A 23,361-nucleotide genomic window follows, 5' to 3' on the forward strand; every position below is an offset into this window, starting at 1 on the left:
TTATCTGAAAGATGGGTGTCAGATGTCTGGGCAGGGGGCACAATTTCAGTGCTTGCCTTAGGCGCTATTTTCCCTAGATACACCTCTGCCCACAAGCAGGAGATGAAGGTATGTCCTCTCTCCTGCTGCTGCTCCCCTGCAACTATGGCTTGGAGTGGTCCAACCTCCTTTCAAACCCAACTCTAGCAAGCTTTGAAAGTGCATCAAGGCAGGGAGGAGGGGAGGTAACTAGCAACCTCTCCCTCTCGTCTTGTGCTCATTATTAGCTTGGCAAAGGAGCGAGAAGAGAGGCGCTCCTTGAAAGGTTTACAGGGGTCAGATTGTGATGCAAATGAGCATTTTGCCACCCTTCTGGCGCCCCCACAATCTGCCACTGGAGGTGACTGCCTCATCCTGCATCATGAAAGGGCTGCCCTTGTGGTGAGCAGTCAGCTGCAATGAGCAGAGGAAAGCACACAAGTAGCTGGACCCCCATGATTCAGATCAGAAGCACTTCTTGAAATGGACCTGCTACTTCTTAGTGGCACAAAATGCTCCATTAATAAAGCAACGAGACTCTAAGATCTTCCTAGAGGGACCACACATCCATCAACTCTATGCAGGAATCCAGTGCACGTAGTTGTATAACTGTTTCACCATGTTTCCAAATTGTTCAAATGTGGACAAATATTTTAGAGCACCACACTGCAAACATTTCTGAGGGCTGGTCAAAGGGGGACTAGCAAAATGCACACCCTGCAAAGTCAAGACTTCAGCATACAGGGGAGCAATCCCACGGGCTTCAGAAGGTACCCCAAACCTGACCCACTTTTGGAGTTACGTGAATCAGTCAGCAATGGATTTTCATAAAAGCTGAATCACATTCCTCCCGAGGGGTCATGTTTCCCAGTCTTGTGAAATGCTTTCCAGCGATACGGATATTGCCACAGATCTATTATCAGATTCTAAAGCTCCAATACTGAAATGCTGGTAATGCTATTTGGCAAATCTGTGGCCAACCCAGAAACAAACCATTTGGAGCAGTGATCACTTTCTCTTGGGACATGAAAGGCTTTGGCACCGTGGAGGGGTTGGGGGGGCTCCTTTCAGCAGCTGCGATTTGTTAATCCACAGTATAATGTGAATTAAATTAGGCTCTTCACACTTAACTAACCCTCAATCTGCATTCTTTTGTAACTCCCGAGGTTTCCGATGCAGCTAACAGCTAATCCCTTCGGCCCTAAACTTCTCCCAGCTGTTGGCTCATAGCAGTTATGGAGAGATTCCAACAATTCAGGGCCAGTAAACTTAATCCTAAAGCTGTTAGGCTCTTCTAAAATAACGAGACCCACCAATTTGAAGCTGTTAGCCTTAATTAACAGGAAAGGAGGCATTCAGGTTACGTGCCGAAGCTCAGCACTTCGCCAAAAAACTGGGTTTCGTTGCTTAGCCTCCAACTTCCTTCTACTTTCTAACCATGGCAATATTCCTGTTAGTATTTTAGTCTGCAGTGTTGAAAATCTTGAGAAGGGACAGCCTCAGCAATAAACTCCTGTGCTGGAAGTGATAGGTCAATTAAACGCGGCAGTTTCAGTCGGTTAGCATGATCAGCTAGTGTGCAGGATCTCAGAGTGTATGAGGCACAGAGAAGTTTCTGGTATATGTGGTTACATAGGAACATAGGAAGCTGCCTTATATCAAGTCAGACTATTGATCCATCTAGCTCAGTGTTCTCTACACAGACTGGCAGCAGCTTCTCCAAGGTTGCAGGCAGGAGTCTCTCTCAGCCCTATCTTGGAGATGTTGCCAGGGAGAGAACTTGGAATCTTTGGTGTGCAAGCACTGAGGATGCTCTTCCTAGAGTGGCCCCACTCCCTAAAGGGAATATCTTACAGTGCTCACATGTAGTCTCCCATTCAAATGCAAGCCAGGGTGGACCCTGCTTAACAAAGGGACAATTCATGCTTGCTACCACAAGACCAGCTCTCCTCCCATGAAAGAGGTAGCAAACTAATCAGTTAAAATATAATCCGAGGCTCATGAGTTATTCCAGGCAGTATTGTCTGCATTGAAGGACAAATAGCCACATGTGTTTCTTCATGGTTTAAGATGCAGTCTCTCACAACATTAGAACCAGGAGTCATCCCATTAAACTGAAGGTTAGGAAATTTAGGACTGACAAGAGGAAGTACTTCTTCCACACAGCGTATAATTAATCTATGGAATTCTTTGCCATGGGATGATGGCCACTAGTTTGGATGGCTTGAAAAGGGGCTTAGTCAAATTCATGAAGGACAGGTCTATCAATGGCTACTAGTCTGGTAGCTATAGGCCACCTCCAGCCTCAGGCATGATACCTCTCAATACCAGTTGCAAGGGAGCAACAGCAGGAGAGAGGGCATGCCCTCAGCTCTTGCCTGTGGGCTTTCCAGAAGCATTTGGTGGGCCACTGTGGGAAACAGGATGCTGGACTAGATAGGCCTTGGGCCTGATCCAGCTGGGCTGTTCTTATGTTCTTAAGATAGAGGGCCTTTCTCAGCCCTACCCGAAGACCTGCATGCAAAGAAGCTACAGCTCAGCTGTGAGATGTTACTGCAGAGATGACCCAAGGCAACCCTTGTTAATTGAGCAAAGAGACACCTTTTAAAAGTGGCTGATCTCTTATATTAAGCAAGGGGAGAGCAACTGGCCCTGTCCAATGCCCGCACAGCATCTTTCCAGTGGCTGCTGCTGGTGTCGACCTTTTAGACTGTGTGTCCTTTTGGGACAGGGAACCATTGTGTTTATTATCCATGCATTGTTTATTTATTCTGTGTAATCTTAGAGAACTTTGGTTGAAAGGTAGAATATAAATATTCGTCATTGTCGTCACCACGTATTGCAGAGCCTGGGGTGAGGTGCAATATGCTGCCTGGCCCCTTCCAAAACCGGCCCTTGCTAGCTTTCAAAGGGCATGTGGGGGGGAGCAGGGAGGGTTGTTAGCAGCCTCCTCTTCTCTCCATGTACTTCTTGTAAGCTTTGCTGTGAGTGTGCAGAGAGTCACTCCTTGCAAAGTTTGGAAGCATCAGATCAGTCCCCAAGAGCTGCCCTGATGGTGGTGGGGAGCAATGGTGCTCAACCCCCAGACCTTGGGGACCCGGCCCGTGGCCTCCAAGGTCTGGGGGGGGGCCTCCAAATGTCCAGGGGAGCCTCATCCTGCGCCCACCCCACAGCCTCAAACCTTCCTTCACTTTTTTTTTTCAGCTGCCGCACGGCCGAGAGGTGGCTGCCAGGGGGTGAGCCCAGCAGGCGCCACGGGCTTATGATGATCTCTCACAATTGCACAGGCACACCTCACAACTAGTTAGAGATGCTGGGCCAAACGGCCAGCCCCAGTGTCGCTCCGGTGGTTGCTGTCGCCACTGTGGGGTGGGGGGAGAAGGACTTCTGGGCTCACCTCCCGGCAGCTACCCCTCGGCTGTGCGGTCGCTGAAATTTTTGTTAAAATAAATGTTCAGCATGGTGGGCAGAGGAGGCCCCCAAAAGCAGGTTTTGAGGGGGTTGTGTGTTGGAGGGGCCTCCCATCAGGGGCAGTCCAGGTGCCAAAATGACCTAGGTGCGCCCCTGGTGTGGGAGGGGCATTTTGCTGCCCTGCTGGTGCCCCAAATCTGCCACCTGAGGTCAACTGCCTCATCTTGCCTCATGCAAGGGCTGCCCCTGTGTTGATGACTCAAAGTCACCCAATAAGCATTGGGGCTGAGTAGGGACCTAAACCCAGTTCTTCTGGATTCCGTGTCTTTCCAAGAGCAGATACATGGATAAACTCTCCCCACTTCACTTTCAGACTTTGGAAAGCAAGCACTTCTGTGATGTAAAACCATAATCAGGGAAGAGGCCTTTGGAGTCTCTTAAAAGGCAACTCATATATGTACCCATGCACTAGAGTATTCCAGAGTTCTTAAGTTACAAAAATGCATATGGCTGCCTCTAAGGATGGATTAAGCTATTATCTTTTTAGGTTTATTGGGCTGAGAGCGCAGAGTCGGCTCAGCGTTTCCAGTTGTCATATATGCATGGCAAATTATCTTGGTTCATGTTTATTCCAGTTTTGTCTCCGTCAGGCCTTTTCTTCCTGGGTGTTTTTAATTGCTTTGGTTCCAGGGCTATAAATCTAGGGAGAGGGAGAACAATTTTCAGTGCCACAAGCAGTGCCCATAAAAACGGAGTCGCTGGCCAGATCCACAATGGGATGAACTGGAGAGCAGGGTGGGGCAACCCTGGCCAGAGCAGAACAGAACAGAACAGAGCACTCTGGTGGAAAAATAAAATATTCATTCCTAATCAAACACTGAACAGGGACTGTTCCCATTCACTTCTGCTCCACAGAAGTGATTAGAAATGCCCTGGTATGTATGTGCAAAAGGGTCACACTGCAGCTTGGCCACTGAGAGGGGAGGAGAGCTGGTCTTGTGGAAGAGAACATGAATTGTCAATCTTGCTAAGCAGGATCTGCCCAGGTTTGCATTTGGTTGGGTTACTACATGTGAGCGCTGTCTGCTGTAAGATATTTGCCTTAGGGATGGGGCTGTAGGTCAGTTGTAGAGCATCTGCTTTGCATGCAGGAGGTCCAATCCCTGGTATCTCCAGGGAGGGCTGGGAAAGATTGTTGAGACTCTTGGAGAAGCTGCTATCAGTCAGCGTGGACAATACAGAGCTAGATGGACCATTGGTCTGCCTTGGTATAAGGCAGCTTCCTATGTTCCTAGAGGTGCTCCTTGTAAAACTTAGTCCCAGAGTTACTCACTGGTAGTTTACAAAATATCCTGACATTTTAATATATCATGGGAATACTGTATACAGCCAAACACAGTTTTCCCAATTGCGGTTTTCAGTATCCACAGCAGGGAAATTGTGACCGGTCTTGCCAACCAAGTATCTGTGGCTTGGTGATATTTCTTGCTAATTTGGGTGTGGGGTGTTTTGTGATTTTGGGGGGTTTGGGATGATTTCTTGGGGTTTGGGGGTGATTTCTGGGGGTTCCCCCTCACTCCTCTTGCTAACAGTTGCTGATTTAAAGGGATTCCGGGTGTATTTTGGCAACTTTTCTCAGTCTTTTCATGACCGCAATCATGACCCTAACCCCGTTTCCAATATATTTCAATTGCTCGCCAACTGCGAATTCGCCAAATGCAAGGTTTCCCTGGAATGGAACCCTCAAGGCTGGCAAGGGATGGCTGTATTTACTGCTTTTAAAGCCCCTGCTTGCAGTCACATTTCTAGTTATCTGCTGCCTTTCCCACTCACGCTCCCATCCCTCCACAGGAAAGCTGAGATTCTCCCAATTTTAGCAGCTGGGCCTTTCTGAAAAATATCTCGAATCAAGGGAATTAGAAAGCCTGCGTAAATATGAAACATCCCCGGTATGAGAACTTGATCATGCAAGCTCAATATTTGCCTCCTCCAAATAAAACAAAAATAATTTGACTGTCTCTGAAGAATTAGAACTCGCATAAGCTCAAGAACCTTTTTCTTCGTCATGAAAAACGCCTTGGCCAGACATTGTAGGGTTCACTAGACTTAAGTCTGCTTGATCAGTTATACTAGGATAACAAGAACTGGCTTTACTTTTGCCTCTGGCTCGTCTGTTCATTTAAAAGGATAATGGAAATCGGAATATTATCTCTGGAAGGGGCAGTCCAGAGCTCTACAGTAAGAACATCGGATAGGCCCTGTTGGATCAAATGGCCTTCCTCGAGGGTTCTCAGACTTGGAGCCCTAGATGATGTTAGGCTACTATTCCCATCACTCCTGCCACGATGCCTTTGGCCATCTGGCAACTCAACAGAATCGCTGAACTGTCCCTCTGTGCAGCCTTTGGTCATTGTGTTTGAGAACCTTTGATCTATCTAGTCCAGCCTTCAGCCACTGTGGTGGTGGGGGCGATGGTTGTTGTACTTCAACTGGGGATCCCAGTAGGAGAACCCCAGGTCTATCTAGTTTAGTATCCTGCTTCTCACAGTGGCCAACCAGGACATGAAGGCTATAGCTCTCTCTCCTCCTGTTGCTCCCCAGAACTCAGTATTCAGGGGCATACTAACTCTGTTTACATGTTATGTTCAACACTCATATGCATGTACAGTGTAGACAGGTACAGATCTGTACATAGGTTCTCATGTTATGTTGAACAGCAGTACACTTCTTATCTGTACCATGCATTTGATGGCCCTCTTTACCTCAAGTGAAAAAAAAAGTTCACTTTTAAAATGAACACACATACAGTCATTCACCCCAAAACATGTACAAGTGTACAGACATCTGTACACTCGTACAACATAATGTCTTAACAGGACTACTGTCTCTGAACATGGACACGCCATCTAGCCACAATGGATAAGAGTCGCTGATAGAACTCTCCTCCATCACCACATCTTATCCATCACCACATCTTGTGGCAGCCAGTTCCATCGGTATCTTGGGGCAGTGTGTTCCATCAGTTAATTATGTGCTGAGTGAAGAAGTACTTTGACAGTGACCTGTGAACGATTCGAGCAAGGGAGTGCTGCTGAAACACCCCGGAGGTTTTTGCAGTCTAGGACCTGTGAATCTTGCTGGTGCAAAAACAAGCCCTTCGAGGGTGGCTGAAAGTATTGGGGTGCAGACTACTGCCTTGCCCCATGCCCCTGGTAGAGTCCAGCCCCCTTTCAAAACCAACCGTTGCAAGCTTTCAGAGTGCATGGGAGGAAGAGAGGAAGGAGAGTTGCCAGCAGTCTCCTCTCCTCATGCTTCTTGCAAGCTTTGCAAGGAGAGACACTCCTTGAAAAATATGCAAAGGTTGCTTTGTCCCAAAGTGCTGCTCCTGTGGTGACAGTAGGAGACATCTTGATGCCCTGACAACCTGTAGCAACTGCCTCACCTTGTCTCATGAAAGGGCCAGCCCTAAGCAATTTGTTTAAATTTGCATCTCTATTTGTTACGATGTTTTAATAAAAAGTAAATTGTCTTTCTTTGGAAGACAATCCATTCCTCTGATCACATGGATAAAATTTTATAGTACTTTTTGTGTTTTTAAAACTTTTAAGAGGTTTTTTTTTTTGTTTCTTTTGTTTTTAAACACCATTGCAAATGTAGCTACAGCAAGTCTGATGGTCAGGATAGTAAAAGCATGAGAACGCATTGAAAGCCTTGCAGTGCTATCACCTGTTTTCCACCTCTAGGTGTGTAAACCTTGTCAAAAATCACCATGAGCATTCATCCCCCTAGATGGTAACAGCCACCTCAGCTGGCTCATGTACAGTCTGTGTTGGACTTTCATGCAAGGTTGAGTTTCATATGGAGAACTTCAGAAAACCACTTATGGAGAACACCATAATCTGGGAGCAGAAATCTAGTTGTATGAACACCACATCTCTCTCTCTCTCTCTCTCTCTCTCTCTCTCTCTCTCTCTCTCTCACACACACACACACACACACACACACACACACACACACACACCCTGAATTGCTGTAGCTTACTTCTCCCTGATCTCATGTTAATCATTCCTCTGAATGTGTCCCAACATGGCAATATCTGGCTTTATTTATTTATTTATTTATTTATTCCATTCCATTCCATTCCATTCCATTTATAAACCACCTGGCTCCAAAGGATCTAGGCGGTTCACAAAAATAAACACAACAAAAACAAAACAAGACAAACTGTTACAAGAATTTAAAACCATTTTAAACATTCAAAGATTACCAAAAGCCTGACTTTTTTTAAAAAAAAGTGTCCCTCTTTTAAAGGCTGGTGGAGACACATTCTTTACCACATTCTGGAGACTCAAATATTGAAAGAGACCCCAGATCATCCTGAGAATCTGACCCTGGTCTCTCTGTGAAATGCAGCGAGACCTCAAAAGTCAGGGACTCAAACGGAAGTAGCCCAAAGTGCCACCAAGACCTACTTGGTGTGGCTCAGGTAGGCATCACATGCACTGAGGGACTACAGCTGTCTTTTATAGGCATGAAAATCTCCCTAGTTCCCCAAGGAGAGCATTAACTTGGGAATGCAGCAGTGTCTCCTTTCAGTTGGCAAACTTCCAGCTCTGCTCATCGGAGCTGCTTCCTCAGTAGCAACATAAATGTCAACTTAAGAAAGCCTTTTGGCTCACACTGGTGTCTGGAACGAACCTGCCTCAGAATTTTCAGTGCGACACTCAAAAGGGAGCAGAACAGGAAAAACATGGGCTGCTAGACACCCAAGGGGTAGGAAGGGAAAGAAACCGCCTTTAAGGTTCTCTCAAGCTATTTGTGTCGTGTTGCCAATGTGGGACAGAAAGCAGAAGAGCTTTTCCCACACGATGGCTTATTCTGTATCTTTTCAAGGTCCCGCCACACTTAGCGATGGGCTCTCTCACAGGCTCCAAATGGCTGTGCCAGGTTCTGAAGGAACTCATCTCTCCTTGCAAGTTTCAGTGCTTCGACCAGACCTGGAGCATCTTCCTCACACTATTTTTACAGCAGTGCTTGCTGGCCAGGACTTTCCCATCTCTTTTCAACAATTACGGTTTTTCACTGCGTGTCAGAGGGTAGCCCAATTTATAGCCGGTTAAAATAAAATCCACTGTTTGCGACATTCTGGGGGGACAACTTTGAACTCGCAGTAAAGCCTCGCAGAAAACCCGCAGTAAAGCTTGCTGTCTGGGAAAGCTCCGGCAGTTGTCACCAGCTTATCTGGTGGCAACTCTGGGCTGAGCCTTCTCATAGCTGCCCTGAGGATGTGGAACTCACTCCCTGCTGGAATAAGAGCTTCAACATCCCTGACAGTCTTTTAAAAAAGTCTTGACACACCTATTGAACCAGGCCTTTCAGTAACGTTAGAGTATTTTTTTTTTTAATGTCTGTTTTGTTTTCATTGCCTTTGATTGTTTTAATTTTTATGATCTGAATTTTGATTGTTTATTTGAAGGAGCCATTTATGCTGCCAGTCTAAAATACCTCCCTAAAATACCTCCCTATAGTGATATGATGAAGGCAGAGAGAGAACACAGGTATGAAGCAATAACTCTCTGCTTGCATCCTTGCTCTCCGTCTCCTGTTAGCCTCCTCTTAGGAAACCATGGAGCAAAGTAGCAGCCGATATCAGCTTTCACTACATTTCCCACCAAGAAAATATTAACAGAAGCAACTATTAATTGTTACTTGCTTATATAAATTCTATATTTTGGCAGAGTTTGAGAAAATGAATGAAAAACAAGAGGAAATTCCCAAAAGCACTTAAATGTGATCGAGAAGAACAAGTTTGAGCAAAAATGAATAGGATTCAATTTACTAAGTCATTGAAATGTTTCCGAAAATCCTTCCCACAAATCCACTTGTATAAGTGGATAATAAATGTGTGGGCTGTATTTCCTTTTTATCTGTTTTCAATCCTATGTTATTAACGCTAACGCAAAAAATTGTGGACTATTATTTTCAGACTCGGACCCCTGTTGCTAAGTACCTTTCTGAAATCCAGAGCAATGATTCACGACCCTTCCTCCCACTGAATTTCCTGAATATGCATGGCACTCCTGAAAAACTGGGCCATTTGTTTAAAGGGTGCTTAGCTTTAAGAACTCCATTTTGAACATCTTGTCTTTATTGGATGAACTTGGCATTCACAACAGCACATTTAAGCGGAAAGCAAAGCAGGACTCCTTGCAGATTCATCAGCGCTACTTAATGTGTACTCCAAGATGACAACCTCCTGCTTCCTGCTGGATCAGTTTCATTTTGCACTTGGCAGCAACAGAGGTAGAATGAATACACACACACACACACACACACACACACTCACACACACACACTTTTTTCCTAAGGTAAAGTGTGCCGTCGAGTCGGTGTCAACTCCTGGCGCCCACAGAGCCCTGTGGTTTTCTTTGGTAGAGTACAGGAGGGGTCTACCATTGCCTCCTCCCACGCAGTGTGAGATGATGCCTTTCAGCATCTTCCTATAGTGCTGCTGCCCGATATAGGTGTTTCCCAAATATACCAGTGGGGATTCAAACCGGAAACCTCTGGCTTGCTAGTCAAGTCATATCGCCGCAGTGCCATTAGGTGGCTAGCTTTTCTCCTACCTCACTAAAAAGTACATGAAAGAGAGACGCCATTGCATGATTAAAGGTGTGTGCGTGTGTGTAAGAGAGAGAGTGAGAGTATGTTAGCAGGGGTGTAGGGAGCTTGACGGCAGCCTGGGGACAGGTTGCTGCCTCTGACCCCTTCTCCCACCGCTGCCCCTTGTGTATTTTAAAATGACGCAGAGCATGTGACCAGCACTCAGAAGGGGGACCATGTGGCCCCTCTCCCACTCCTTCCCAGCCAATGAACAAAGTGCCAGCTGGGAAGAAGCGGGAGAGGGGCTGTACCTCATGCTTCCAGGTAATTAGCACTTTCTTTGCCAGATGGGTGCAAGACAAGGACAAAGGGGGAGGGGCACTATGATGGCCTCCCTGCCCCTGGTGCCCCAGAGACATTTGTTCTACTCCTTGTCCAATGCGGTCTACGCCACTGAATGTAAGAGAGAGAGAGAGAGAGAGAGAGATCTGTAGCACACTCACCTGCTGGGTCTCTTGATAAGGGGGAGGGGGCACAGTCTGTGTGGCCATCATTGTCAGAGCTGGCGCTGGGGAGACATGTTGCATCATGGGATTGATTCACATCTAGAACCTGTTGACAGGAGAAAGCCAATTTGATTATACCACAAAAAGAAGCCCTCCCTTAAATGACACAAAAACTTAAAACATGATGCCAAACCACACCAAACTAAGCCAATATGGATCGTGAATCAAACACCACAGAATGAGCTTTCATCTCATCTGATGTCACCTCTAGAACAACTTTTATCACCAGAAGCAATTCACAAGTTCAGCAGCACATCCAGTGACATATGAGACATTAGCCTGAATTTTTGAGGCAGTGACCTCATTTGCACGTAACACAGAACTGAGGGTATAATGGGCCCACGGTTCACCCCTCCCCCCATCGCACATTTACCTGTCTGCACTTGGATGAAATGGACAGGATCCAAACTGCAGTCAGGGAGACTGCAGAACGGAGGGCGAACTGGCTGTGCAGGCTTCCTTCATGTATGAAGGACAGACCCAACAGCCAATCAGAGAGGAGGGAGCTTCCTCCCTCAACTCCGGTTTCAGCCAGCACAGCCTGCAGTTCTGCATTCGGATGTACAGCAGGCAGCAGGAAACCTCAGGTACGAGCAGTAAAATCTACTACAACCCAAGGTTTCAAATTGGAGTTTGGCAAGGAAAACCTCTGGTCGTTTTTTGGATGGGACCGGGGTTTCACGCATTTGCAGGTACAGGTTTGTCAACCTCTGCCTCCTTCAACTCCTGTTTCCCATTACGTGCGAATATGGCCAAATTAACCTTTCTGTCACATCCATACTGACAAGTTAACAGTTCTTTCATTTTGCTTCAGACTCCTACCAGAATGAAATAATGGAACCTTACCGTCATCCATCATCACAAAACAAAGCTCTCTGGTTTCAAAAAATCTGCTCTAATTAATATCAAGAATACCAGAGCTCCTCAGATTATTCCCTTAAAACTCAGGTTTAAATCACCTACTCGTGAAGATTCAAAGTCCATATTTTAGCTGGAATGAACCATTCACCAAATTTGGACTTACTAGGAAATCAGAGATCCCTTCACCTTCGGTTTCCCAAGCCACATGTCCAAACTGACGAAACCAGAGTTAAGGGTGAGAAGGGACCAGCGGTTTCCCTTCCCAAACTCCACTCTGAACCTTCGGTCACAGTGGTGTTTCGCCGTCTTTAGCTCTGGTTTTGTGGTGCCAACGTTACATCCGAATGCTAGCACCGCAGTTTTGGCTCTATGGAACCGGAGTTGAGGGAGGAAGTTCCTCCCTCACTCTGGCCCGATTGGCTGTGTGGGCTGTCCTGTCAAGAAGGAAGCCAGCACAGCCAGCTCTCTGCAGTTTCACTGAACGCAGAGAGCCATTCTTCTGAATGTTTGAGAGTGGAGGAAACCGTGGGTCTGCACTATGTCTGAAGGCGGTCTTTGTCTTCCTTACTCAAGGGTGGTAAAAAGGCTCAGTATTTTAATGTAGTATTTAAAATAATGTCATGTATTTTAATATAGCATAAATGTAACTGGGAAAAGCAGCTGATACCCTTCTAAGTTTACAAGCCAGAAACTGTAAACAAAGGGAAGCAACACAGAAGGAAGGGAAGAGTGGCCTTTTATGAGTGGTAACTCACAGGGCTATTTCCAGCAATATTTTATTTATTTGTGTTATTTATAGTTTGATTTCTATACTGCTTTTCATTTAAATAATCCCAGAGCAGTTTACAATATAATTAAAACAATGCACAATTAAAACACAAAAAGTACAGATACTAAAAATAAAAATAAAATATCTCTATTTAAAAGTTTCAAAACCTATATAAAATAGTAACACACAAACAAAGAATAGTTGGTGCTAAAGGAATGCCTTCCATTATTAGAAGGGTTCTCGAAATTGGGTCCCCAGCAGTTGTTGGACTATATCTCCCATAATCAACTCTTCCTATGCCTGTTGGTGCATCTGGTCCTCATTTGTTTTTTAAAAGGAAGTTGGAACTTCTAGTTTTAGGAACACAGGAAGCTCCCTTATACCAAGTCAGACCATTGGTCTATGTAGCTCAGTATTGTCTACACTAGGGGTTCCCAACCTGTGGTACTCCAGATGTTGATGAACTACAACTCCCATCATCCTCAGCCCCAATAAACTGTAGCTGGGGATGACGGGAGTTGCAGTTCAGTAACATCTGGAGTATCACAGGTTGGGAAGCCCTGGTCTACACTGACTGGCAGTGGCTCTCCAAAGTTTCAGGCAGGAGTCTTTCCCAGCCTACCTGGAGATGGTCTCAGAGACGGAGCCTGATACCTTCTGCATATAAAGCCGATGCCCTACTACAAAGCTAGGCCCCATCCAGGTGGTTTTGAACACCACCTGGAGTGCTCTGTGGTTCTCCTTTTCTCCTTATCATACACCAAAGCTTTCATAGCTTTGGTGCTGTTTATGCCTTAGATCAGAGAATGATTGTTATTATTATTAATAAAGTACTTTTTAAAAACAGGCTGGAAAAACGACAAGTTCATTAAGAGAGCATTCATTAGATCTTGTTGACATTAAACCCATTAGACCAATTAACATTCCATTAAATGGCACTGAGCCTTCCTTAGAGCACCAATGAGTTAATTCTGCATCATGATAATTGCTCTGTGAGTGCCTGAGAGGTGTATCCTTGAACGCTGGAATTAACGACAGGCACTCCCTCCCGAGGAATATAAACCAGGACTAATTGTGAAGCCTCAAGACTCTGGGGTTAGGTAAAGCAAGAGTCTCTCATCCTCAGATTGGCATGCAGCAGCATTTCCAATGGTTTTTCCAGATGCAAATGCCACATTTCCTGCTTGAAGGACACAAGGCTTGTGGGATGGAACCCACAGGTGTTCAAGAGGTATAGGATGAAGGTCTGGGGGGAAATCACGATCCTACAAATAGTGCTAAATCCTGAGGTTGCAAAATTGTAGTTGGCTCATTGATATCCCAAACCAAAAGGACTCAACTCTGAGGCTTCATTTTGTCCAAGCACAGCATTTCAAAAGGAAAGCCATAAATTCTTTAGTGTTTAATTCATCTCTGGTTAATATAGTGCTAATGAATTTCTGGCCGTGGGCCCACATAGTTCTGAGGCCAGATAACCGTTATGCTTCAGCAGCAACTCTAAACATACTTACCAGGAAGGAAGTCCCATGGCGTGCAGAGAGACCTCTTTCCAAGCAAGCATGTTCAGGACTGGGCTGTTAGGTTGGATTCACAAGACTATGGGAGAAGTGTGTTAGCGGTTTTTTTTTAATTGGTTGCATTTCTATACCACCAATTCCTAATGCACATGGCGGTTTACAAACAATTAAAACAGCAGCAGAAGAAAACAATTAAACAACTAAAAGCAATTAAAATGGGTAAAATGACTAAAACAATGAAAGCAATTAAACCAATTAAAAATGCCTAGTCATATAGGTGTGTCTTTAAGACTTTTGTAAAGGCCTTTGTAAAGGGTTGCAATGAAGGCTTTGGAAAGGATATTTAGATGCGGTGATGTGTCTATACCTACAAAGATTAGAATAATTTGGACAATGGGTTTTCCCGTGACACTCTATGGATGCGAAAGCTGGACTATGAAGAAGCAAGATAGAAAAAGTATTGACGCTTTCGAACTTTGGTGCTGGAGAAGACTCTTGAGAATACCATGGGCAGCCAGGAAAACAAACCAATGGATCATAGAACAAATCAGTCCAGAATTTTCACTAGAGGCACAAATGACCAGGCTCAATCTATAACATTTTGGACACATTATGCGAAGACCCAGCTCCCTTGAGAAGTCCATAATGCTGGGAAAAGTTGAAGGCAAGAGAAGAAGATGACCAGCAGCAAGGTGGATGGACTCAATTATGACAGCAATGAATGCCCCACTGAGAGGCCTTAAAGGCCAAGTTGAAGACAGATTATCCTGGAGAGAATCTATGTGGTCGCTAAGAGTCGACACCGACTTGACGGCACTTAATCAATTCAATCAATCAATCAATCAATCAATCAAAGGCCTCCAGAGATGTTGGGTCTCTTCTGGCGGGGAAATGATCCAAAGCTTAGGGTTAGTACTGGGCTCGAGTACCTCTAAAACCCAAAATGGCCTGGGACTGGGATATCGAAAGGACTGTCTTCTTCCACATGAACCCACCCATCAATCAAGATCTTCCTCAGAAGCTCTTGCCTGTATCTCCTGAAGTCAGGTGGCTACACCAGAGGACTTGTTTTCTGTGGTGGTATCCAAACTAAGGAACCCTTAGGACACACATTCATATGACCATGGTCAAGCTTACTAACTTGATTTATGTAAGCGTGGACAGGTAGAGAATTTATGCAAAAATTGAGTTTGTTCACCTTTCATTGGGTTAACAAAGGTCTCAGCCCAACCTTCCACATTGTTTGGAACAATTATCAACATTCTTGTGTTCATACTGGCAATTATATTAGTTATCGTATAGACTCTTTTTATTAGTTATAAAAACTCTGAGATTTTGTCCACTTTATATACCAGCATTCTATTTGCCATTTTAGGAGGGCTTCACAGCAAAGGGATGCTTGGAGCATATGCATTTAGAAGGAATGTGCACAAATCACGATTCGGAGCACATACCCTGCACCTTTAAAATGGAGGAGATCCGGTGCATACCTGCTCCTCCTCTGCTCGTCACAACTTACTGAATCAGCGGCACTCCTCCCAGCTATCTTCACGCAGTGCAGGCATTCTCCCCCTGCTGTCCTAGTGTGACACTGGCACGCACATGGCTGCTGCACATATGTGGAAGTCATGTGCATGCCGGCATTGTGTGAGGGCAGCTGGCGGAGAGTGCTGCCCTCACGTGAAGATGCTCTCACGTGGGAGAAGATGCCCTCACGTGGGAGGAGCACCACCGATTCAGGAAGTGGTGGCAAGTGACAGAGGAGCAGGTATCCAGCTGCTCTCCTCCATTTTAAAGGTGCAGGGGATGCATTACAAAAAGCAACTCATGCACATCCCTAGCATTTAGCAAACTTCTAGCACTCAGTTTCCTTTGCACAATGTTGAATGAATGCCATGAAAACAGTTGGAGGCAAGATTCTCTCTCTCTCAGCCCTATCTTGGAGATGCCAGGGAGGGAACCTGGAACCTTCTGCATGCAAACAGGCAGATGCTCTCCCCAGAGCGGCCCCATCCCCTAAGGGCAATATCTTACAGTGCTCATATATAGTCTCCTATTCAAATGCAAACCAGGGTGGATGCTGCTTAGCAAAGAGGACAATTCATGCTTACTATCACAAGACCAGCTCTCTTCCCCAGGCCTTTTTGTTGGCAAAAAGACATGAAGAGCCTGTGTACAAACTGGAAGCAAGAGCTTACTCTTCTACCATCCCACAGGCTTGCATCTCCTTTCCCTGTGGTATCTCATAGACCAGGATGGACCTTGAGTGATCTCCACAGTGCCATGTGCTGGCCAGCTCTTGCTTTCCATTAATAACCCACCCTTTTCTCTGTGTGCCAGAAAGCAACAGCTGGCCAGCAGATGGAGCTGTGGAAATTGTGCAAGGTCCCTGCTGGCTCTATGAACAGCCTGTGAGATCCCATAGGAAAAGAAGATGCAAAATTGTAAGGAGGGTGAAGAGGGTTAGTAAACTCCCAATTCTAACTTGCACATGAGTTCTTCAAGTCATGCATTTTTTTGCCATCTGGAAGCCCATTTAAAAAATAATCCAAATGATTCCAACAAAGAAAAGCAAGAAAATTGAACAAGACACATATTTTTGTAGAGGGGAGAAGTTAAAAGGCAGGGCACTATTATTTCTTACCTGCTTCATTATACATTACACAGCGAGGCAGAAAAATGTTCCGAGATGGGCACCCCATATAAAATGAAAGCGAGCAGAAGAATGTTTCTGGAATCAGAACTCTCTTTCAAGTCAATGCAAGCAACAACATTCTGCATGGCTCACATTTTGAAGGACTGTTTTCCTTTGGGTTCTCTTATTGGTGCATTGTGAAAATTATAGAGGAAAACCAATTTCCTTGCATGGAGAACCTTTCCCCCCTGCAGAATCCTGCAGTAAAATCTAGTTTTCAGATGAACGAGCTCCGATGTATACATCTCTTCAAGGGTAATATTGAGTAATACCATTTGTTTTACCACCCCTTCTAAACACCATGAATGTTCTTGCTAGCATTGTGAATAACAGACATAAACAGAAAGAGGAAAAATGCTGCTTTTCAGTAGTTCAGAGAAATATTTATTGTCAGATGCAGCTCAGGTCACCCTCTGCAGAAATATCCATTTGGGATATACAATCTCTTATAAATTTAGGCACCAAGGAAAAACTAGTTTATTTTATCAAGCTTCAAGCTTGATTTTCCATGAGCTTTGGCTGCTGCCAAAGTTAAGGTTTGGTTTTCTCCTGTGTTTTCGGAGTAATTGTTCTTAATATTGCTGTTTTAGATGACATTTTTTAAAAATGGTTATGCACTAGTGCCTTGAAAAACAGCAGGGGATAGACATTTTAAAATAATACATTTATATTGTCAAAAGGGGAAAACACGTGGCCAGCTGGGAAATTCCAAATTTAAAGGTTAAATTAGGAATTTACAGGTTGCCCCTGGCATCAGTGGGACTTCTGCTTATGTACATATTCTCCAAAATTCACAGGTGAAAATAAGGACTAACACGCAACATCCCTATGCTCATACCCAAACATGCCCCCCATTATTCACTGTTGGAAGCTCTATCCCCTCTGATGCATGTTGTGTCCATTTACTTTGCAACAACAGCATCGCCTGTACCATTTTAAAGCCAAGAAGGCATGTGTTCCTTAGGAGAAAGAACAAGTAGAATTCCTGGCCCTACAATCCACAAACAACACTCTAAAGAAAATGAACCTCGCATGCTATAGAAAGCCAGAGAAGTGTAAAGGTTAGAGATTCAAACTAGGAGCCCGGAGACCTGTGTCCAGATTCCCACTCAGCAATGAAGATTACTGGGTCACCTTGGACTTATCACCATTTCTCAGCCTAATCTACCTCACAGGGTTCTTATGATGAAATTGGGTGGGGGGTGGGGGTGTAGAACCAGGTATATTGCCCTGAATTCTTTAAAGAATGGGTGAGATAGAAATGCAACGAATCAGGGGCGTAGCAAGGTTGGAGTGGGCCCAGAGACAAGATTTTAAAATGCCCCCCCTCTCACTGAAGCTCAGCTCATGAAGTAAAGAAATGTTAAATGAGGCTGAATAGTGGTAGCAAAAAGCATAGTAGTTTTTTTAAAAAAATCTATCTGTCTATCTATCTATCTATCTATCTATCTATCTATCTATCTATCTATGTGCCACAATAGAACATCATCCTAAATTATTTTTTTAAAGGTTTTGTAAATTGTGGATGATGCAAATCATTTAATGGTACTAGAGAAAGACATGCTGTTCTGGTAGCTCCAGGTCTTCACACTCACATCAGTTTCGGAGGATGAATACAACTGGTGTGCGGCTGGAGGAGTCAGTCATGTGACTTGCCTCTGCCCCCCCTCCAAGGCAGTGGGCCCCCAGACAACTGTCTCCCCTTGCCCGATTATAGTTACGCCCCTGCAACGAATGCATGTGAATGAATGCATGCATGCATGTGCATATAAAACAGTATGTTACATGGCAGACTCTAAACAACATGGGACCTTATAGGTAAGACACATATATTTACATGCATGCTGCTACACACTGGTTTCCATTCGTCTAATTTCTTAAGCTCCTGGAGAGAGAGCTGAACACCAAAGACAAACTAGCAACATTTTTAAAAGGCAACCCACAGAGGAAAAAATAAGGGCAAACTAAGGATAGGTATTTGTCAGAGACAGCGGGAAATAGGAACTGCCCTTGGAAAACAGGGATGGATGGAGCACATGCATACAATACTAGGATCAAGCTGTACATCTGATAGCTTTGTGCACTGCAAAGTCTCTTGCAGAAAAGAGAGGGTCCCGTTTATGTCATCACCAAGGAGACAACGGCTGGAAAATATTCGAAAACAAACCCCGCCCTCTCACGGAGTGGATAATGCCAGATTTCTCAGGGGATGTGTTAAGTCCTCTGACTCCCTCCTGGATTAAACCTCTCAACTAAAGCCGGAACATTCGGAGACTGCTTGCAAAACATCATAACAGTTAATCTCATGTGAGAAAGGAGAGAGAGTTCACTGCTTTTAACAGTCTAGGCAAGTCTTGGTAGGATATCCTATAACATCTGAGAAAGCCAGGGCGGGTCCAGATGTACTGGTGAACAGCAGTGAGTACAGAGCTTTAGGTTTTTTGTTTGGGTTCTGTTTTGCTGCAGAGTGAACTTTGCTTCCCACCTCACCTCCATTCCTGCAAAGACACATCCAGAGAATCTGCATCAAATCCAGATTGCCTCTTCCTTTCAACCCTCCCCGCGTGTTTTAAAGGCTGTACTGTTTACAGTGGCTGATGTCCTGATTAACAGTGTATCTGCGCCACAAGTAACCATGTGCTCACGCAAGAAATCCACATAGCTGTGCAGTGTCTCCCATATTTATATAACCTATCAGTTGCTGAGATTCGGCTTCCCTACAAAACATGAAATGATATTTAAAACTAGTGCTCAACGTCAGCCTGGTGACCTGGCCTGCACGTGCAGCAGCGTGAATGGGCTGGAATGAGTAGACTGGTGAAATAGTAGGCTTTATCATTTCAACCTGCAGATAGCGGGTCACTTTTTTCAGAGCACAAAGGTGTATCTCACAGGGACTGGGAGTGTAATGTGTTAAAATCCTGATGTGCTAACCTGTTTCCTTGCAGGGAGACTTCTTTGTTTGTTTGGCTGTACATGCTCAAATGCTCAAAAACGACACTGCTTAAAAATGACATTGCCCACCCAAAGCCTGAAGTGGTGTAATCCATTTTATAACCTCATCTCCTGCACCTTTTGCCACTGAGCAAAGAGGCACCTTTTAAAAGTGGTGATTCTTTTTACTGTGAAGGGGGAGAGCAACGGGCCCTATCCATGCCAGCACAGCAACCCTCCAGTGGCTCTTGCTGGTGTCAATCTTACGTTTCTTTTTTTAAGATTATGAGCCCTCTGGGGACAGGGAGCCATTTTATTCATTTACACCTACATAAACCGCTTTGGGAATTTTTGTTGAAAAAATATTTGTCGTCATAGTCGTATGCCCCTGAATATGTACATAAAACTTTAATCTCTTTCTAGCACCTTTCTTCAATCTCCCTCCCTCTACAATGTCAGAATATAACCACGAGAATGGTCTGGACCAAAGGGTGGGGTCTCATCCTGCTGTTATCTTTTGCAGCCTATTTCGCCCCAGTCTTCCTCAGTCAATGCCCACAATTTGTTTGAATTTGGATAGGTTTTGTTTTTGTGAATGTGGGTGGCGGGATGCCAGTAAGCCTCTGTAGGCTTAAAAACAGATGTCGAAAGAGCAGATACTGAGTCAAGCCATGACCAGAGGAACCCAACGGCCACAGCAGGCTTCGCTGTAGAAGAAACATGACCTTCTGCCTCATTTTGGTTTTTACATATTCCAGAGGGTGGCAGCATGGCACATTACTTAATTGTCTCGTGCACCATAGATGTGTTCCCTAAATCATGGCTCCTAAATACTCCAAGCTACTAAATCAGGGGTGTCTTGTCATAGGATTTACAGCTCTGGGTGTTTTTAGAGAACTGAATGTATAGTCAAATATAAAAACAAATAAAAATGAGAGACAGCTGTTGCTGATAACGCTATATTTATCTTTGGGACACAAATTCGCTCTGCTGCAATAAATATGCCAGGAACAGCGTTCTGTTTGCTGGAAAGATTTGGACAGCTCTCTCTCACTCTCTCACTGGGAACCGACAGCTATGAATCTTGAAATAATGGTGTAAAGCTGTCACAGCTTTCATGAAACTCCGTGGATATATCTGAAGAAAAGATGCACGTGATCAGACCTGCAAAATCCACGAAGGACTAGATGAAGAGAGTTTGAACCACACAGTATTAGAAAACACTTCCGTGATCAACCTGAGCATCAAGATATGGGTCATAATTGTTGGTGAGCAGGGGGTGTGACCAGCACTAGGTGAGTAGAACAAAGCAAGATGTGAGCTTGTGGTCATGTCCCCAAGAGCAGAGCCCCTGCAACCAGAGGTCCATTCACCCATGACGTTCAACATTCGTACAAGTGCACAGTGTACACAGGTACAGATCTGTACCCAGGTACAGTCATTCATGTAATGCTGAATGCAAGTACAGAAGTACATTTCCTGAATGCACCATGCATTTAATGGGCCTATATTCAGATTCAATTTTTAAACAAACACAGGTACAGTCATTTACACAAACACATGTACAAGCATACAGACCTGTACAATCATACAACATAATGTCTGATTGGGGTGGGGGTGGGGGGGAGAGAAATAGCATCATCTTGGACAAAACTGGCAAGCCTAGTGTTCAACTCGTTCTTCCCAGGCCCATCATCACCCAGTGTAAACTGCTCCCCTCCCCTCCCAACCTGCAGCTGTTAACTCCACCAGAGAGAAAGACAGGTACAAATTTAGGTCCCAGTCAGAGGCTGGTCTAAGCGCACATTGTATAGCCACTTTGCTGCAGCTGAACAGGTCTTGGTGGAGTCAGGTCTTGGTGTGGCCTAGATGTTCATGGGTCCTTGGTGGGGCCTAGAAGTCCCATGTTCATGGGTGGGGTCTTAGCTCAGAGGTACAGCATCTGCTTTGCTTGCAGGAAGTCCCAGGTTTCAACCCTGGAGGCCTGGGCAAGACTCTTGCTTGCAACTTTGGAGAAGCCGCTGCCAGTCAGTGTAGACAATACTGAGCGAGATGGACCAATGGTGTGACTCTGTATATGGCAGCTTCCTATGTTCCTTCCTTCCCACAGATGCTCACTATGTTAAGTAGGGAACGTCTGCCCTTTTATGTGTTGTCAGGTGCTATGCTCATTAATATTCATTAGCAGCAGGAATATTTACCAAATCCTCAGATAAACAGAGAGTCAACCACTCTGCGCTTGATAATTTATCACTCTTGGAACTGCAGTGCTGGGCTAGAAAAGGCCTTTGATTTTATCCAGCAACCCTATGTTGTCCAACCACTTTGAGCAGTGGTCACAAGTGCACATCCATCGCTTATTTTCTCATCCCTTCATTTGTTTAGCATGACGAGTGACAGTTGAATGTGTGGAACTGACTCCACTTAAGTGCATTGCATTTGGGGTGGTGTGAAATGATACTGGATTCTGTCTGCAGCATTCAACATGTGATGGCACATTCACACATACAAGTTCTGCACTCATGAACTGGTGAACATTCATTTGCAAACTAACAGTTCCTCTCTGTTACATTTTTCATTATTAAATTTGCACCTGGGCTTCTTTTCTAATGGGTCATATGAAGCAGTTTTTTAATAGGACAAACTAACCCTTTTCAGACATTCAAAGTGCATCCCAGGGGAACAGGATTCCAGCAGCAGACCCCACCCTGACCTATGCAAATTCAGTAGACTGCACAGCTCCTAGGTGCAAACTAACTGCACACATAGTCAAGAACTCAAAAAAGCAGGGTTCCCTGTTGTGCGCAGAAGCTGATGTGTGTACACCTTGTCCATATCTAGCAACTGTGAAGATGGGGTGGCGTCCGGCATGGCAATTTTGCTGCCCCCTGCACTCTCACAATTTAAATATCTGAAGAGCTGTTTTGAGATGTTTCAAGTCTTCTTGTTTGTGGAAACAAGTGTCCTCTTCTGATTTGACATAAAGAAGACAGTTGCTCCCCAGTTCTACTTATGTAGACCTATAGACATAACCTAGTCCATAAGGACACTGCAGAATTTATAGTCCTGAGTAAGAGAAGTAAGTACTGACCACTGCTCAGAGAGCCAGCTAAGGTAGGTGAGTGTAGTGTGCATGTGTGTAACCCCTGCTGACTGAGTAAAGAGACACCTTTTAAAGTGGTGATTCTCTTATATTTTGCGGGGGGAAAGCATCTATCCAAACCCAGCACAGCATCCCTCCAGTGGCTGTGTGACTGATGTCTCTTTTTAGATTGTGAGCCCTTTGGGGACAGAGGGCCATCTTATTTATTTATGCATTATTTATTTTTCTATGTAAACTGCTTTGAGAACTTTGTTGAAGAGCAGTAAAGACATCCCTCACCAGCGGCAATGGTTCCATTCCGGGAAAACCTCATGGCAAATTCGCAGTTGGAGAGCAATAGAAATGCATTGGAAACAGGGGGTTAGGGGAAAAGACCGAAAAATAAAGAAAAAGGACTAAAACCCCACCAAAACCCACCCAGAATCAGCCATAGTTAGCAAGAGGAGGGGGGACCCCCCAGAAATCATGCCGAACCCCCCCAATCACCCTTGAATCCCTGGAAATCACCCAACCCCCCAAAAAACCATGTCCCGCCCAAACTGACAACAAATCTCACTGAACTGCAGATTCTCAGGTCACGGTTAGCGAGACCTGCCACAATTTCCCAGTCATGGATACTTAAAACCATGATTGGGAAACCCGCAGTTGGCGAGGGATAACTGTATATAAATATTCATATTAGTAGAGGTAGTGTGTGTGTGTGTACACACACACACACACACACACACACAGAGACACACAAACGTACGCTCACATCAGGATATTAACTATTATGTTCCTTGGAGTGGCATATGTTACAAATAATGCCATTCCCAAGCATTTGCAATCAACTCTCTCCGCTGTATTTTCTTTGGAGTGCTTCAGCAGCTTATGTTCCAACTGGG

The 23,361-nt window shown here is 44.8% G+C and overlaps 1 protein-coding gene across 6 annotated transcripts in view; it reads right to left on the reverse strand.

Annotated features, from left to right (window-relative positions):
• The window catches only part of PKNOX2 (PBX/knotted 1 homeobox 2), a 212,994-nt gene that overhangs the window by 112,051 nt on the left and 77,582 nt on the right, over window positions 1-23,361 (reverse strand). For 4 of the 6 annotated variants that reach the window (XM_053269106.1, XM_053269103.1, XM_053269104.1 and 1 more), the window contains one exon: window positions 10,536-10,644. In XM_053269106.1, coding sequence (XP_053125081.1) covers window positions 10,536-10,622 — 87 coding nt within the window. In that variant the 5' untranslated portion in view covers window positions 10,623-10,644. Of the gene's footprint in view, window positions 1-10,535; window positions 10,645-13,739; window positions 13,825-23,361 lie in introns of all 6 variants that reach the window. The other 2 variants (XM_053269107.1, XM_053269105.1) reach the window with 1 other exon arrangement.

This window comes from Hemicordylus capensis, chromosome 8 (assembly GCF_027244095.1).
Source record: "Hemicordylus capensis ecotype Gifberg chromosome 8, rHemCap1.1.pri, whole genome shotgun sequence".
NCBI classification, from domain to species: Eukaryota; Metazoa; Chordata; class Lepidosauria; order Squamata; family Cordylidae; genus Hemicordylus; species Hemicordylus capensis.